Here is a 16,569-nt window from a genome sequence, read left to right as displayed (position 1 = left end):
TGCCAGCAAGCCCAGTAGATACAGCTTTGTCAGTGGTCAGTCACCATTTATCAATACACAGGAAGATGGCTAGCTTAAGCTGAACATGAAGCAGGCTAGGAAAATGGTGGTTTAGTTAGCTAGCTAGCTAAGTAGCTAGTAAGCTAGCTAGCTCCCTTCCATTTCATTCTAGGTTGGCGCTATTTTAATTTACTTTGTCAATACCTATTGTTTCAGCAGCAACAAATAAATAAGAAGCTGTTACTGGACTGTATTACTTAATATTACTCTATTTCTAATCAAATCTAAAAAAACAATTGATCAATGTATTACATTGTAATGTTTTATTGTAAGGGAAACGAAAATAGGCTCAGCAGTGTGTTGCAGTAGGCCTTTGTAGAATAATACAAAACATATCCTTGAATCTATCCAAAAACAAATTACTCTTGTTTTTATACATTTTCATGGATATATTTTCACAAATATGTATTTATGCAATTCATCCTTTACAATTGTTTATGCACTATTTATCAAGTGTTGGTGCTTATGTTTATGGCAAATCATTTGACCTGCACGCCTTGCGGGTTAATATTATTCTGGACTGCATTACTTACTGGACTGTATTACTTACTATAACTCTATTACCATTGAAATCTACAAATCAAATTGATCTAATGTGTTACAAGTTTGGCTGCCAGCAAGTTTGAGCTAGCTTACCAGAGCCAATCCTAGGTAAAATGTTTGAGATGCCGATTGGAACTATAATTCCTTTACTAAAAGCTCTATTCAGTCTGTATTGCTGAAGCACTACAGATTGCGCTATAGAAATATTAAAGGTAATTTCAGATTTAGCCAACATATGCAGCATTTACCGTGAATGCAGTCTCCACCAACGCTGGAACATTGCCTTTAAATTTAGCTAACTTACATTTTGTAACGCTGGACTTCCGCGATATGGATTGAATAGAGCCCAAGAGAATCAATTAACGCATTTAAGGAAGTTTAAAATTCCATATAATTCATAATTCTCCCCCATTATGAAATAGGGGAGGGGCATGTGGATCTGTCTCCGTTTGTCCGTCCGTTCGAACATTAGTCACGCGATATCTCAGACAGCACTGGCTGATTTTGATGAAGCTTGGGTGAATGATGAGGCTTGCTATAGAGATCTGGAATTTACAAAATTACACTGATTGGGCCAAGGCAGGAGCTATAGTAATTAACTGAAATTTGTTAGTGACACACAATCTCAATTGGCCCAAGAGGGGGGCGCTACATAATTCGTGGGGGACGACATGTTTACTGTTGCCTTGTTTTTTCTCTAGGAAGATAAAACAGTAGCAATGTAAAACACTGGCAACACTAAACAGCTTTGAAGCATATTATCTCTTGATACAGATGTAAGATCTTAATTTGAGCCAATTTGCTAGACCAGGAAAATTATCCTGCAGCAACAAATGTGACTTATTATGTGGATTATAATTAATGTACATTTTTGAGAGTTCTTTAATTTCAAAGTGGAAATTACAAACTTCAGAAGCCTTTTTAAACCTCACATTTTTTATTTCATGCATTGCAGGAAAGTTCTCCTGCAATGGGTGATCAAATTAAGATCCTACATCTGTATTAGACACACTCAGACGATATGACCTTTGGGGGGATATTGAAACCAAATATGTCTGCCTGAAGTCAATATCCTGCTTGTGTTATCTCTCTGATTCATCCATGTTCTTCTTCTTCACAGGGATCAATAAGGGATCAAAGGGAAGAGGACTACAATGCCTGATTTGGTTACATTTCATTCCAGCGTGCATCCTACCAGAAGCTCATTACCATAACTCATTAGACATACAGAACTATTTCCCCGTGTGATTGGATACCATGATAACCAATCACTTCCTGGGTCTACTGATGCTCTCCATCCTGCAGCCAATCAATGCCCTGCCTGTGGCACCTGGAAATACTGTGAATCTCTTGGGAACATTGCCGGAGAAGGATGATGGAAGGATACTCCAGCGCTCCAAACGAGGATGGATGTGGAATCAATTCTTTCTTCTGGAGGAGTACACAGGGAATGACAACCAGTATGTTGGCAAGGTAAGGGTTTTGTGCACCGTTTTTATGGGGCATTCTTTGTATGCTGCCTTGAGATGATCGATTATGTCGAAGTACACTCAGTCAAAAGGACTGTTCCTGTTGGACGTGCCATAACTTTCAATAGTTTCTGAAAATGTGTACATAAATAGAGAGGAGTGCACCAAATGAGAACTCCCTTAATGTAGGTATTAGCTTGTTAGGCCAATGATCATATGTGAAGGGAATGGGCTCCTATATCCCAGCAACAGGCAACTAATTCCAGCCATCCTTCCCTCATTCACACCACAATTCAAAAACAACAAAGTTGGTTATAAATGAGTTAAAAAATTAATAATCAGTCACTCAAATTAGAGATGTAACATGACACAGAGAGGAGGAATAGATGTTCCATATACGACAGACAACTTAACCAAATCAAGTCATGAGGGCGGACATAACGGCTAGACAAAATCACTGACCCAGTCCCTCACATCGCCAAGGGCCTGAGAGCCTCCTCTATCATGATGATACAGCTATTCAACTGACAGAGGCCTGTTTTAGCCAGTCAGGGACCAGATAAGAACACATAAAAGTTGAAATATTTCTCAGAGCTATAACCCTCCACTTTAGATCAAAGGAGTGACGTGTCAAGCCACCAGTGTTAGTGCTAACACAGAGACAGCTAGTCGCAGTGTTAGAGACAACGCTACAGTTATCATCCTGAGGGAGGGGAACGAGGTGACTGTCGACAGCCAATTTTCTCAGAGGAAGCTGGCTTTCATCACCTGCCTCATCCTCAGGAGTAAACAAGTGTCACTGTACAGGGTGGAGTACAGTCTGATGTAGGAGGATATGACTACCAGCTTGGCAGATAGCATCGTCCTGACGCGTTGGAGACAGGGGAACAACAAGAAGACAAAGATGGAGAGAAGAGGGAAGAAGGGAAAGGGGGTGATGGAGAGAAAAATAATGAATCAATCAAGTCAGACCAATGACAATGGTAGAGCATGGCGCTTCCAGCGCCAGGGTTGTGGGATCGATTCCCATGGGGGGCCAGTATGAAAAATGTATGCACTCACTAACTGTAAGTCACTCTGGATAAGAGCGTCTGCTAAATGACTCAAATGTAAATGTAAAAATGCAACAAAACAGGCCCTCCACTGATGTTGTAAGTTACTGCTGAATTCTGGCTTACTTCCTGACTCTGATGGTCTCTGGCTGGTACACTGGCAAGTTTCCTGGCATGACAGCAATCACATGCGCTGGCTCTTGACTCACCCGATGTCCAATATCATTCACAATTAAACTGTCAGAATGTCATGAGGCCTCAATAAATAAAGTGGGTGAAAAAACAAAGCCCACACACGCTGTTTTTACTGTTGAAGCTAGTGGTGATCACTATCTCTAATTCCATCAGCATCACTCTGGAGTTGGTGTCTGTGATGAGGAGTGGTGAAAAGACTGGGCCGATGGACTGGCACTTAAAGGCCCAGCGCCAAGCCATCATGTCTTTCTCATGAAGATAATTTTATGGCATTTACAGTGTACTGTGGGAGGGCTTATTTATTTCACATGCAATCAAGTCCCCCATCCACCACCCCCTCCCTAAACACACTCACAGCTACAGTATCTTCCTCCTCTCCACTGGTGTAGTGGAAAGCCCCGCAGCACCTGCAAGGTGGGTGGGCCCAGGAGCTCTGTCTAAATTGTCATATTTTTTGTGATGAGGTGGTGTTCAAGGAGTCAGGCGCAGGAGGGTAAATCATAGAATAACAGGCTTTAATCCGCAAAATACAGGTTTACGCATAAATGCGTCAAACACACTCCAAGGCACAAAACAGGCGCACTGGAAAATACAAGGTACATGGGAAAATACTTCTGTCGATACACAATACACGAGCTCCACCGAGCTTCACTAACCTCCACAATAAACAGTCACCCACACAGACAAGGAAGCAGAGGGAACACTTATACCATGACTAATGAAGGAATAAGGACCAGGTGTGTGTGATTGAAGACAAGACAAATGAAGTGATGATAAATGGATCGGCAGAAGCTAGTAAGCCTGTGACGCCGAACGCCGCAACCTGCCCAAACAAGGAGGGGAGGCAGCTTCGACAGAAGTCGTGACAGTACACCCCCCTTGACGCGTGGCTCCAGCAGTGCGCCAACCCCGGCCTCGGGTACAACGAGGAAGACGCGGAGCAGGGCGAGCCAAATGGCGACGGTGGAAATCCCGTAACACGGAGGGATCAAGAATATCCCTCACCGGGACCCAGCACTGTTCCTCCGGACCGTAACCCTCCCACTCCACGAGGTACTGAAGGCCCCCCACCCGACGCCTCGAATCCGGGATGGAACGAACAGAGTACGCCGGGGCCCCCCTCGATGTCCAGAGGAGGTGAAGGGACCTCCCGCACCTCAGCCTCCTGGAGCGGCCAGCTACCACCGGCCTGAGGAGAGACACATGAAACGAGGTGTTAATGCGGTAATCAGGGGGAAGTAATAATCTATAAGTAACCACGTTGACTCTCCTCAGGACTTTGAACGGCACCACAAACTGCGGGCTCAGCTTCCGGCAGGGCAGGCGGAGGGGCAGATTCCGGGTCGAGAGCCAGACGCGATCCCCCGGTAAAAAGACGGGGGCCTCACTGCGGTGACGGTCAGCATTGGCCTTCTGACGATGCACGGCGCGTTGGAGGTGAACGTGGGCAGCATCCCACATCTCCTCCATGTGCCGAAACCAGTCATCCACCGCAGGAGCCTCGGTCTGGCTCTGGTGCAACGGTGCCAGAACCAGTTGGTAACCTAGAATACACTGGAAAGGCATTAGGTTAGTGGAGGAGTGGCGGAGAGAGTTCTGGGCATATTCTGCCCATGGCAAGAACACCGACCACTCCCCTGGCCGGTCCTGGCAGTAGGACCGCAGGAACCTACCCACGTCCTGATTTACCCGTTCCACCTGCCCATTACTCTCGGGGTGGAACCCAGAGGACAGGCTGACCGAGACCCCCAGATGTTCCATGAACGCCTTCCAGACCTTGGACGTGAACTGGGGACCTCGGTCAGACACTATATCCTCTGGTACCCCGTAGTGGCAGAAGATGTGTGTAAAACAGGGCCTCCGCAGTTTGCAGAGCCGTGGGGAGACCGGGCAGAGGAAGGAGGCAGCAGGCATTAGAAAAGCGGTCCACAACGAACAGGATGGTGGTGTCACCTTGGGAGAGGGGAAGATCAGTTAGAAAATCAACAGTTAGGTGAGACCATGGTCGTTGTGGAACTGGTAAAGGTTGTAACTTACCAGCTGGGAGGTGCCTAGGTGCCTTACTCTGGGCGCACAATGAGCAGGAGGAGACATACACCCTCACGTCCTTAGCCAAGGTAGACCACCAGTATTTTCCGGTCAGGCAGCGCACTGTACGGCTGATACCTGGGTGACCAGAGGAGGGTGCCCAGTAGATCAGACGATCACAGATAAGAGCAGGCACGTACTGCAGCCCATCTGGACACTGAGGTGGAGAGGGATCCGTGCGTAATGCCTGATCTATATCCGCGTCCATCGCCCATACTACCGGCACTACAATGCAAGAGGCCGGCAGTATGGGAGTGTTGTTGCTGGACCTCTCCTCTGTGTCATACAGCCGGGACTGCGCGTCTGCCTTCACGTTCTTCGTACCCGGGATGTATGATAGAGTGAAATCATACCGGGTGAAGAATAGGGCCCACCTGGCCTGGCAAGGATTCTGCCTCCTCACTGCCCGTATGTACTCCAGGTTATTGTGGTCTGTCCAGACGAGGAAAGGGTGTTTTGCCCCCTCGAGCCAATGCCTCCACACGGTCAAGGCTCGGACAACAGCCAATAGCTCTGGATAACCTCCGATAGTAGTTGGCAAAGCCAAGGAAGTGCTGCACCTCCTTAACCGTGGTTGGAGTCGGCCAATTACGCACGGCTGAAATGCGATCTCCGTCCATCTCCACACCTGAGGTGGAAATGCGGTATCCGAGGAAGGAGACGGACTGCTGGAAAAACAAACACTTCTCTGCCTTAGCATAAAGGCCATTTTCCAACAGTCGGGCCAGCACCTTGCGAACCAGGGACACATGCTCGGCGCGCGTAGCGGTATACACCAGGATGTCATCGATGTAGACCACTACACCGTGACCAAGCATGTCCTGAAACACCTCGTTCACAAAGGACTGGAAAACGGAGGGAGCATTCATCAAACCATAGGGCATCACCAGGTATTCATAATGCCCCGTGGTTGTGCTGAATGCTGTCTTCCACTCATCTCCCTCTCGGATACGCACCAGGTTGTACGCACTCCTGAGATCTAATTTGGTGAAGAAACGCGCCCCATGCATTGATTCAATCACTGAAGGAATGAGGGGGAGAGGATAACTAAATCTTATCGTCTCCCTGTTCGGTGGTAGATAATCAAGGTACAGCGTCTACCCAGAGGTTTATCGTGCAATCCCCCACCCGATGAGGTGGTAATTTAGTAGCCTGCGTTTTAGAGAACGCTTGCGCCAGATCGAGGTATTCAGGGGGAATGCGCACGGTGGAGGTACTGTTTGGACTTTCCACGGTGGTTGCACCAACGGAAACACCTAGACACCTACCCTGACACTCTCGCGACCACCCCGTGAGAACCCTCTGCGGCCATGAGAAGGTGGGGTTGTGGAGTGCTAGCCAAGGGATACCTAATACCACAGGGAAAGCAGGAGACTCAATCATGGAAAAAGTAACCTGCTCACAATGAGTCTCCTGGTTAATCATGGTGACTGGTGCAGTAACTTCCTTAACCAACCCGTACTTAATGGTCGACTATCAAGTGCTCTGACGGGGCGTGGAATGGATAGGGGAATCAATGGAATGCCTATACGGTGTGTGAATGCCCTGTCCATAAAGTTCCCAGCTGCGCCTGAATCGACTAGCGCCGTACACTGGGGAACTACCATGTGCTCAGGATAGGAGACAAGTAATTTACAGTGCGCAGCAGAGGGCTCTGAACGAGTGTGGGTGATGCGAGAGTGCCCTGCCTGCCGCCTCCAAACCCAGAAGAGCGTTGACGACAACGTGTGGTGAAATGTCCCTTCGCACCACCAGTGTGGCACTGGCGCTGTCGTCCTCCGCTCTCTCGACTAGCGGTTCCACCCATCTCCATCGGTTCTTAATCCGAGTCGGCCGGGATGGAAACGGGCAGACCTCCTCCAGGACGTCCTCTGGTTGCCAGCAGGTTGTCCAAATGAATGACCATGTCCACCAGTTGTGAGAAGGACAACATGGTGTCAGGGCAGGCTAGCTCCCGTCGGATGTCCTCTCGCAGATGGCACCGGAACTGCTCGATCAGGGCCCGCTCGTTCCACCTGGACCCAGTGGCCAGAGTTCGAAACTCCAATACGAAGTCCTGCGCAGTCCCCGTCCCCTGCCTCAGGTGGTCCAGCTGCTCGCCCGCCTCTCGACCCTCGGGCGGGTGATCGAAGACCGCCCAGAAGAGGCGAGCGAACTCCCCGTAGTTCTCCAACGCGGCTCCTCCTTTGTTCCACACCACGTTGGCCCACTCAAGGGCTTTCCCCGAGAGGCAGGAGACAAGGGCGGACACCTTCTCCCGCTCCGATGGAACCGGCCGGATGCTGGAGAAGTAGAGCTCCAGTTGGAGAAGGAATCCTTGGCACAGCGCCGCTGTCCTGTCAAACTCCCCTGGTTGGGATATATGGATCCCTCCGGGTGCTGGGGTGTAGGTGGCGGGATCCGGTTGACCAGCTGGTCTCGACAGATCGGGCTCTCTCCTCTCCAGGCGTTGGATGACCTGAAGAACCCGACCCATCACTTCACCCAAGCTGGCTAGCATAGTTGAATTCTCCTGGACCCGTTCCACGACTCCAGGCATGTGCGTCTCTCCCGCTGACTCCATATCAAGGTGGGTGATTCTGTGCTGAGGTGGTGTTGAAGGAGTCAGGCGCAGGACGGTAAATCACAGAATAACAGGCTTTAATCCACAAAATACAGGTTTACGCAGAAATGCGTCAAACACACTCCAGGGCACAAAACAGGCGCACTGGAAAATACAAGTTACACAGGAAAATACTCCCGTCGATACACAATACACGAGCTCCACCGAACTTCACTAACCTTCACAATAAACAATCACCCACACAGATGGAACACTTACAGTGGGGAAAAAAGCCACCAACAGCCACCAATTGTGCAAGTTCTCCCACTTAAAAAGATGAGAGAGGCCTGTAATTTTCATCATAGTCAACGATGTACACGTCAACTATGACAGTCAAATGAGAAAAAAAAATCCAGAAAATCACATTGTAGGATTTTTTATGAATTTATTTGCAAATTATGGTGGAAAATAAGTATTTGGTCAATAACAAAAGTTTCTCAATACTTTGTTATATACCCTTTGTTGGCAATGACACAGGTCAAACGTTTTCTGTAAGTCTTCACAAGGTTTTCACACACTGTTGCTGGTATTTTGGCCCATTCCTCCATGCAGATCTCCTCTAGAGCAGTGATGTTTTGGGGCTGTCGCTGGGCAACACAGACTTTCAACTCCCTCCAAAGATTTTCTATGGGGTTGAGATCTGGAGACTGGCTAGGCCACTCCAGGACCTTGAAATGCTTCTTACGAAGCCACTCCTTCGTTGCCCGGGCGGTGTGTTTGGGATCATTGTCATGCTGAAAGACCCAGCCACGTTTCATCTTCAATGGCCTTCCTGATGGAATGAGGTTTTCACTCAAAATGTCACAATACATGGCCCAATTTATTCTTTCCTTTACACGGAACAGTCGTCCTGGTCCCTTTGCAGAAAAACAGCCCCAAAGCATGATGTTTCCACCCCCATGCTTCACAGTATGTATGGTGTTTTTTGGATGCAACTCAGCATTCTTTGTCCTCCAAACACGACGAGTTGAGTTTTTACCAAAAAGTTATATTTTGGTTTCATCTGACCATATGACATTCTCCCAATCCTCTTCTGGATCATCCAAATGCTCTCTAGCAAACTTCAGACGGGCCTGGACATGTACTGGCTTAAGCAGGGGGACATGTCTCGCACTGCAGGATTTGAGTCCCTGGCGGCATAGTGTGTTACTGATGGTAGGCTTTGTTACTTTGGTCCCAGCTCTCTGCAGGTCATTCACTAGGTCCCCCCGTGTGGTTCTGGGATTTTTGCTCACCGTTTTTGTGATCATTTTGACCCCACGGGGTGAGATCTTGCGTGGAGCCCCAGATCGAGGGAGATTATCAGTGGTCTTGTATGTCTTCCATTTCCTAATAATTGCTCCCACAGTTGAGTTCTTCAAACCAAGCTGCTTACCTATTGCAGATTCAGTCTTCCCAGCCTGGTGCAGGTCTACAATTTTGTTTCTGGTGTCCTTTGACAGCTCTTTGTTCTTGGCCATAGTGTAGTTTGGAGTGTGACTGTTTGAGGTTGTGGACAGGTGCCATTAATACAGGTAACGAGTGGAGGACAGAGGAGCCTCTTAAAGAAGAAGCTACAGGTCTGTGAGAGCCAGAAATCTTGCTTTTTTGTTGGTGACCAAATACATATTTTCCACCATAATTTGCAAATAAATTCATAAAAAATCCTACAATGTGATTTTCTGGATTTTTTCTCTCTCAATTTGTCTGTCATAGTTGACGTGTACTTATGATGAAAATTACAGGCCTCTCTCATCTTTTTAAGTGGGAGAACTTGCACAATTGGTGGCTGATTAAATACTTTTTTTCCCCACTGTATACCATGACTAATGAGGGAATAAGGACCAGGTGTGTGTGATTGAAGACAAGACAAATGGAGTGATGATAAATGGATCGGCAGTAGCTAGTAAGCCGGTGATGCCGAACGCCGAAACCTGCCCGAACAAGGAGGGGAGGCAGCCTCGATGGAAGTCGTGACATTTTTGTTTATTTATACCAGGCAAAAGTTTGGACACACTTACTCATTCAAGGGTTTTTCTGTATTTTTACTATTTTTTATATTGTCGAATAATAGTGAAGACATCAAAACTATGAAAAAAACACATATGGAATCATGTAGTAACCAAAAAAGTGTTAAACAAATCAAAATATATTTTATATTTGAGATTCTTCAAATAGCCACCCTTTGCCTTGATGACAGCTTTGCAAACTCTTGGCATTTTATCAACGAGCTTCACCTGGAATGCTTTTCCAACAGTCTTGAAGGAGTTCCCACATATGTTGAGCACTTGTTGGCTGCTTTTCCTTCACTCTGCCGTCCGACTCATCCCAAACCATCTAAATTGAGTTGATGTCGGGTGATTGTGGAGGGCAGGTCATCTTATGCAGCACTCCATCACTCTCCTTCTTGGTAAAATAGTCCTTACACAGCCTGGAGGCATGTTGGGTCATTGTCCTGTTGAAAAACAAAATGATAGTCCCACTAAGCCCAAACCAGATGGGATGTCGTATCGCTGCAGAATGCTGTGGTAGCCATGCTGGTTAAGTGTGCCTTGAATTCCAAATAAATCACAGACAGTGTCACCAGCAAAGCACCCCCACACCATAACACCTCCTCCTCCATGCTTTACGGTGGGAACTACACATGCGGAGATCATCCGTTCACCCACACCGCGTCTCACAAAGACACAGCGGTTTGAACCAAAAATCTCAAATTTAACTCCAGACCGAAGGACACATTTCCACCGGTCTAATGTCCATTGCTCGTGTTTCTTGGTCCAAGCAAATCTCTTCTTATTATTGGTGTCCTTTAGTAGTGGTTTCTTTGCAGCAATTCGACCGTGAAGGCCTGATTCACACAGTCTCCTCTGACCAGTTGATGTTGAGATACTAGTCTGCCAGCCTGCCAAATATCCAGCCAGACAGTGCAAAAACTTGTGAGGTTTGTGGCTTCTGAGGTTGTCCATAAGTGGACCTCCAACAATTACCTTCTGTCTTTTTTAATTCAATAATTGCAAGCCTGTGTACAGTACATCCCTTAGGCCTGTGTTGTCTGAGGACTGTCAAACTCCAATTAGCTGGCAGACCTGACAGTATGGCTCCACTGTATGGAGTTCCCTCTTCCCTTCCCTTTGATTGTCTCTTTGTTTTCTTCCTGTCAGTTCTCTTTTTATGGGATTAACGACTGAGAGGCATAGACTATGTCTCAGATGGCACCCTATTCCCTCTATAGTGCACTACTTTTGACCAGGGCCTATAGGAAACAGGGTGCCATTTTGGACACAGCCATACTGCAGGAGTCATCAGAGGAATGTGCATTGGGAACTGAAAAGACACAGGGTATAAATTAGTTCTGTAGGAGAATCTGACTGCATTTTAGGAGCAGCTACAGATGTATGATGTTAATTTGAGCCAGTTTGCTACATCAGGAAAACAATCCTGCAGCAACAGGAAATATAAATTATTGTGTAGATCATAATTTATTAAGTTATTTTGTAGGGGTTGATACATTTTTCGTTAAGGCAAATCAAGTCTGACATTTTTAAGTGGAAATAACAAACTTTAGAAGCCTTTTCAAACCTCAAATACTCTACAAGTTTGCATTTCCTGCTGTGCAGGAAAATTCCCGGCAACAAAAGAGTGATCAAATTAAGATCCTACATTTGTGCTGTACATTTTATGTTGAAATATTATATTGACTTCATCATATTCTTCAATGTTCTACAATGAGCATCATGAGTAATACTATTCACAGACTGTAGCTGGGTCGTTCCACCAATTCGGTACCTTTTGAAAAGTGTAACTTGGTCAAGAAAAACGTTGATTTCACCTCATTTTAACATTCTGTCATAAAGAGCTCATGTTCAACTTTATAAAACAAATATAAACAAATCCGTTTTAAGAGGTTAAAGACAATGACTATAGTAAGTGCCTATTAAGTGCCAAATAAAGTAACAGGGTTGACCGTAACAGGGTTGACATTTTCATCTTAACCCTCCCTTTGTCCTAGGGTCAAAATGACCCGCCACTGTGTTGAACCAACTTTATTCAATTTTTATATTTTTGGGATCATTTGTGAGAAGGAAGCAGTGAGACTTTAAAGAAAGTATCACTGCCTCCTTCTCACAAATGATCCAAAAAATATAAAAATTAAATAAAGTTGGTTCAACACAGTGGCGGGTCATTTTGACCCTAGGACAACGGGAGGGTTAAATCAGCCATAAATCCATTTGTGACCGGATGAATGGAAGCTTGTTGTGTGCAATAGGGAGTGGCGATTGAATGAAGCTTTACAATTTTATTGTATATTTTTTACATTTCTAGCCTGTCTGTCTATTTTTTATGTCAAACGTTTTTGTTATGTCAGTCTTCTGTAATGTACATGAAGTGTCATATTGGAATGCAAACTCAAAATGGAATACGTTTCAACTCTATATCTGACATGGTACTGGTGTCTTCTTTTTTTTAACTCATAACCATGTGTTTGTTTTAAAGTAGATTTGTTTAAGACTACCAAGAAACACTATGTGTGACCCTGATTTAGCCCACTGCAGTAAAAGGTTTTATGTGGGTTAAAATCTTCCTAGAAGTCACTGATGAAAAATGCTGAATTGTGGCATTGAAGCAAGTCTTTATTCATATAAAAAATAAGATGTATTGAATTCTCCATGTGGTCTATATTAAAGGGCACTTAATTTAATAGATCAGGCTTTTAAAACTCAATATTGGTGCACAATTTCTACTTAAAATATATTTAGGGAACGACCCAGCTTTATTCATAGTTTGCATCCCAAATGGCACCTTATTCCCTATATAGTGCACTACTTTTGACCAGGGCCATGCACCAAATATAGAATAGGGTGTCATTTGGGACGTAACCATAGTTGGGTCACATTGTGCATCTTTCTCACTTTCTTCCCCAAGTTGCAATGTTGTTGATCGCAGTTTTCAGATTGCAGAAAATAATTAGTTTCTCCCTGAGTATGTTGATATTAATATTAATGATATTATGATGTTGATGCTGTGTCCCTCAATGCTTGTCATTTAGGATGTGAGGGCCTATGAGATACAGAGCTAAATATAAGCCTCTGACACTGTAGTATCAACAGTGCAGTAATGAGCTTCAAGCCAGTCACTCATCATACCTGCTTGAAGTAATGCTACTTTCTTTCAAGATGATGAGTAGTCCAGAAAGAGGCACTTAGATGGTAGATAGGACCAAGCTTAACAGAAACAAAGTACAGGAATATATGTTGTCTTGTGTTCTTGTGATGCATGGATTTCCCCTATGTCTTTCCATTAAATGATTGCATGTTCATGTCGCCGGGTCTTGTAGGCTACTTGTGTCTATTGTCAGATGAGATTTAAGTGGCCGACCTACTGAGGTAGTAGGGTATAGCGACACATGCAGGTGCACGTTGTCAATAATAGGACAGAGTCACACATCCATGTACATGTGCCTCTTTCTTAATATGTACACCATACAGGACTTCCTGTGTGGCACGTGGAAGAGGTGAATGCTAGTAGTATGGCTCTTTACAGCTTTGGCAGTGGTGGAAAATGTACTCAATTGTCATACTTGAGTAAAAGTAAAGATACCTTAATAGAAAATGACTCAAGTAAAAGTGAAAGTCACCCAGTAAAACACTACTTGTAAAAGTATAAAAGTATTGGGTTTTTAATGTACGTAAGTATCAAAAGTAAATGGAATTGCTCAAATGTACTTAAGTATCAAAAGTAAAAGTATAAGTATAAATCATTTCAAATTCCTTATATTAAGCAAACCAGATGGATAGCCAGGGGCACACTCCAACACTCAGACATAATTTACAAACAAAGTGTTTGTGTTTAGTGAGTCCGCCAGATTAGAGGCAGTAGGGATGACCAGGGATGTTCTCTTGATAAGTGTGTGAATTGGACCATTTTCCTGTCAAAATGTAACGAGTACTTTTGGGTGTCAGGGAAAATGTATGGAGTAAAAACTACATTATTTTCTTTAGGAATGTAGTGAAGCAAAAGTAAAAGTTGGCAAAAATATAAATAGTAAAGTAAAGTACAGATACCCCCCAAAACTACTTAAGTAGTACTTTAAAGTATTTTTACTTAAGTATTTTACACCACTGAGCTTTGGTTGCGTCCCAAGTATCTTTCCTTTACCCCCAAAGTGTGTAGCCAAGTGTGTTAATTTCCCTTCTTAGATTTGAAAGGTAATGACTGGTACATGGAAACTCCTTCCATCCCATGCCTACACCAATCCAATGTTTTTAAATGTGTGTGGAGTAGTAGTGAAAAAGTGCACACTTCAGAAGGAAGGAGAGATTATTGGGACGCAACCTTGGTGTCTTTCCCAGAGGGGCTTTATCCTCCCTATAGGTGCTGTGTATTAGGTGTCCCCGGACATTATCGGTTACTGAGTTGTTGGATATTCTCAAGGGAGCTTCAGGTTGTTTAGGCCTATATATTTCAGAGTTTTCCTCATGGAGGAAAAAAGTGATAGCAGGTAGCATGAGTGCGTTGCTGACATTTGGCAAAGATACCCTGCCTGCCACAGAGGATCAGTCCTAGGGTAACTGAGCTTCATGGTGACGGCTTATGTTCCTCCTATGATGCCATGTTGTAATTGCCATCGATATGAAGATTTTGCGGCTGTGTTGGTGACACAGCGGAAGTGTGATACATTTGGGAGGATTTTTGTGGGAGAGAACCATTCATTTGTAAAACATGTCTGGGACTGCGGCAAGGTGCTTCATTTGTGTTGCGGATCATGTGGAGGGTTATTGGGGAGGTATCAAGCATCCATTGAAGAACAATGGGCTGGGGTTGTGTAGAGTTCACACCATCAAGATTGATGGCTCTCTATGAAGTTTGAGTGTATATCTGTGGAGGTGTTGTGCTCGCAGAGCAGGCTTACAATGGTCCATTTGTTTGACCCATGCCTCTCACTTGAGATCTATCAATCAATCACAGACATTTTACCACAACATTTGTCAGAAAGCGCTTATAGTGCCCATCCTATACCCCCAAAGAGCAAGCATCAGCACAGTAGCAAGGAAACACTTCCTAGAAGGAAGAAACCTCATTAAAACTGAGAGGCGGAGGAGGGGGTCATCCTCTGCTGTAGGCCTACACAGTATGGTAACATGCGAGTGCAAAGGCCAGTATCTTAAAGAATGAAGTAACCATTCAGCTAAACAAATAGCCCATCAAATATGAAACAAATCTTCTCATCTAATCTCCTTAGAAATCTTTATTTTTAGGAACTGCCCTGAAGGCAACGTCGCAGATGGAAGATATTAGGGAGCTAAATGGATTTAGAGTCAAAGTGACATGATTTTATGCTACTTGGCATATGGTAGCAGATTGAGCTTCTGTCTATTTTTAGTCTTCAACCAAAGTCTTGAATTATGGAAGTCTGAAAATAAGAATGGTCTGTGCATTGTGACTGTTTTTACTTCAAGGAAAAGCTGATGTTAAAATTTCCAATCAGGATTTTGCCTTTTGCTGTAAGAATACTGTAGGATATTTATTCCCTATGTTTGTTTTGTTTATTACCTGTGAAGGAAAGTGGCCACAGGAAAGGAATGATTTTCCTCCATGATTCCTGTAGGTTTTTTCCTGCATGACTTGTTTGTACCTCCCGAGTGGTGCAGTGGTCTAACGCAGTGCTAGCTGTGCCACTAGAGATCCTGGTTCATATCCAGGCTCTGTCGTAGCTGGCCGTGACCGGGAGACCCATGGGGCAGCGCACAATTGGCCCAGGGTAGGGGAGGGAAAGGGCAGGGGTGGGAATGTCCGGCAGGGATGTAGCTCAGTTTGTAGAGCATGGCGTTTGCAACGCCAGGGTTGTGGGATCGATTCCCACGGGGTGCCAGTATAAAAAAAAAATATGTATGCACTCTGGATAAGAGCGTCTGCTAAATGACTAAAATGTAAGGGGCAGCACTTGTTACAGTATTGTGTGTGTGTTGTCACATGAAATACATGACTCCTCAAGGGTTGTCCGTTTGAAGTTGCCCACAGAATATAATTATTTTGATCAGAGAGGGACATCCTGCTTTAGAAATGGCCAATTCAGGGGGCAGTCACAATCAGGATAAGAAGCATTGCATTCAATTTGAAGGACACACTTTAAGTAGACACTCATGTTCCTAAGAAACAGCTGGAATACAAGATTCAAGATGGGAATTCTGTGCCAAACATGAACCATTTTTGTTTAGGGCAGTCTCTGAGCAACCATTCATGTCCATACAAGAACAATACAAGATACAAACAATGACAATTTTTTTAGAGCAGTCTCTGACCTAGCATTCTTGTTTTTCCATTTCTCAAATATACAGATTAATTAAAGAAATTCTGAGGGATGGTGATTTTCAGCCAATAGTAAATAAATAACTGAAATAAAATATCTGTGGATTGAATGTATCCAAGGACAATATTGTGAGCTCAAAATAGCTCAAGATTTCAAACTCAAGATCGCAAGATAGTCATACTGTATATAGCCAAACTAGCTATCTGTCCAGAGAGACAAATCGAAGGCAGATGTAAAGTTTTAATGGTACATTTGAAGTTGAATCTGTTCTTT

General features: G+C 44.6%; 1 protein-coding gene across 1 annotated transcript in view; it reads left to right on the top strand.

The window, feature by feature from the left end:
* Nucleotides 1–16,569, top strand: part of LOC121569816 (cadherin-10) — a 39,906-nt gene that overhangs the window by 6,905 nt on the left and 16,432 nt on the right. Inside the window, exon 2 of the mRNA XM_041881036.1 lies at nt 1,724–2,076. Within this exon, the coding sequence (XP_041736970.1) occupies nt 1,861–2,076 (216 nt within the window). The 5' untranslated portion in view covers nt 1,724–1,860. The remainder of the gene's footprint in view (nt 1–1,723; nt 2,077–16,569) is intronic.

This window comes from Coregonus clupeaformis, chromosome 7, assembly GCF_020615455.1.
Source record: "Coregonus clupeaformis isolate EN_2021a chromosome 7, ASM2061545v1, whole genome shotgun sequence".
NCBI classification, from domain to species: domain Eukaryota; kingdom Metazoa; phylum Chordata; class Actinopteri; order Salmoniformes; family Salmonidae; genus Coregonus; species Coregonus clupeaformis.
This window is presented reverse-complemented; position numbering and strand designations above follow the sequence as displayed.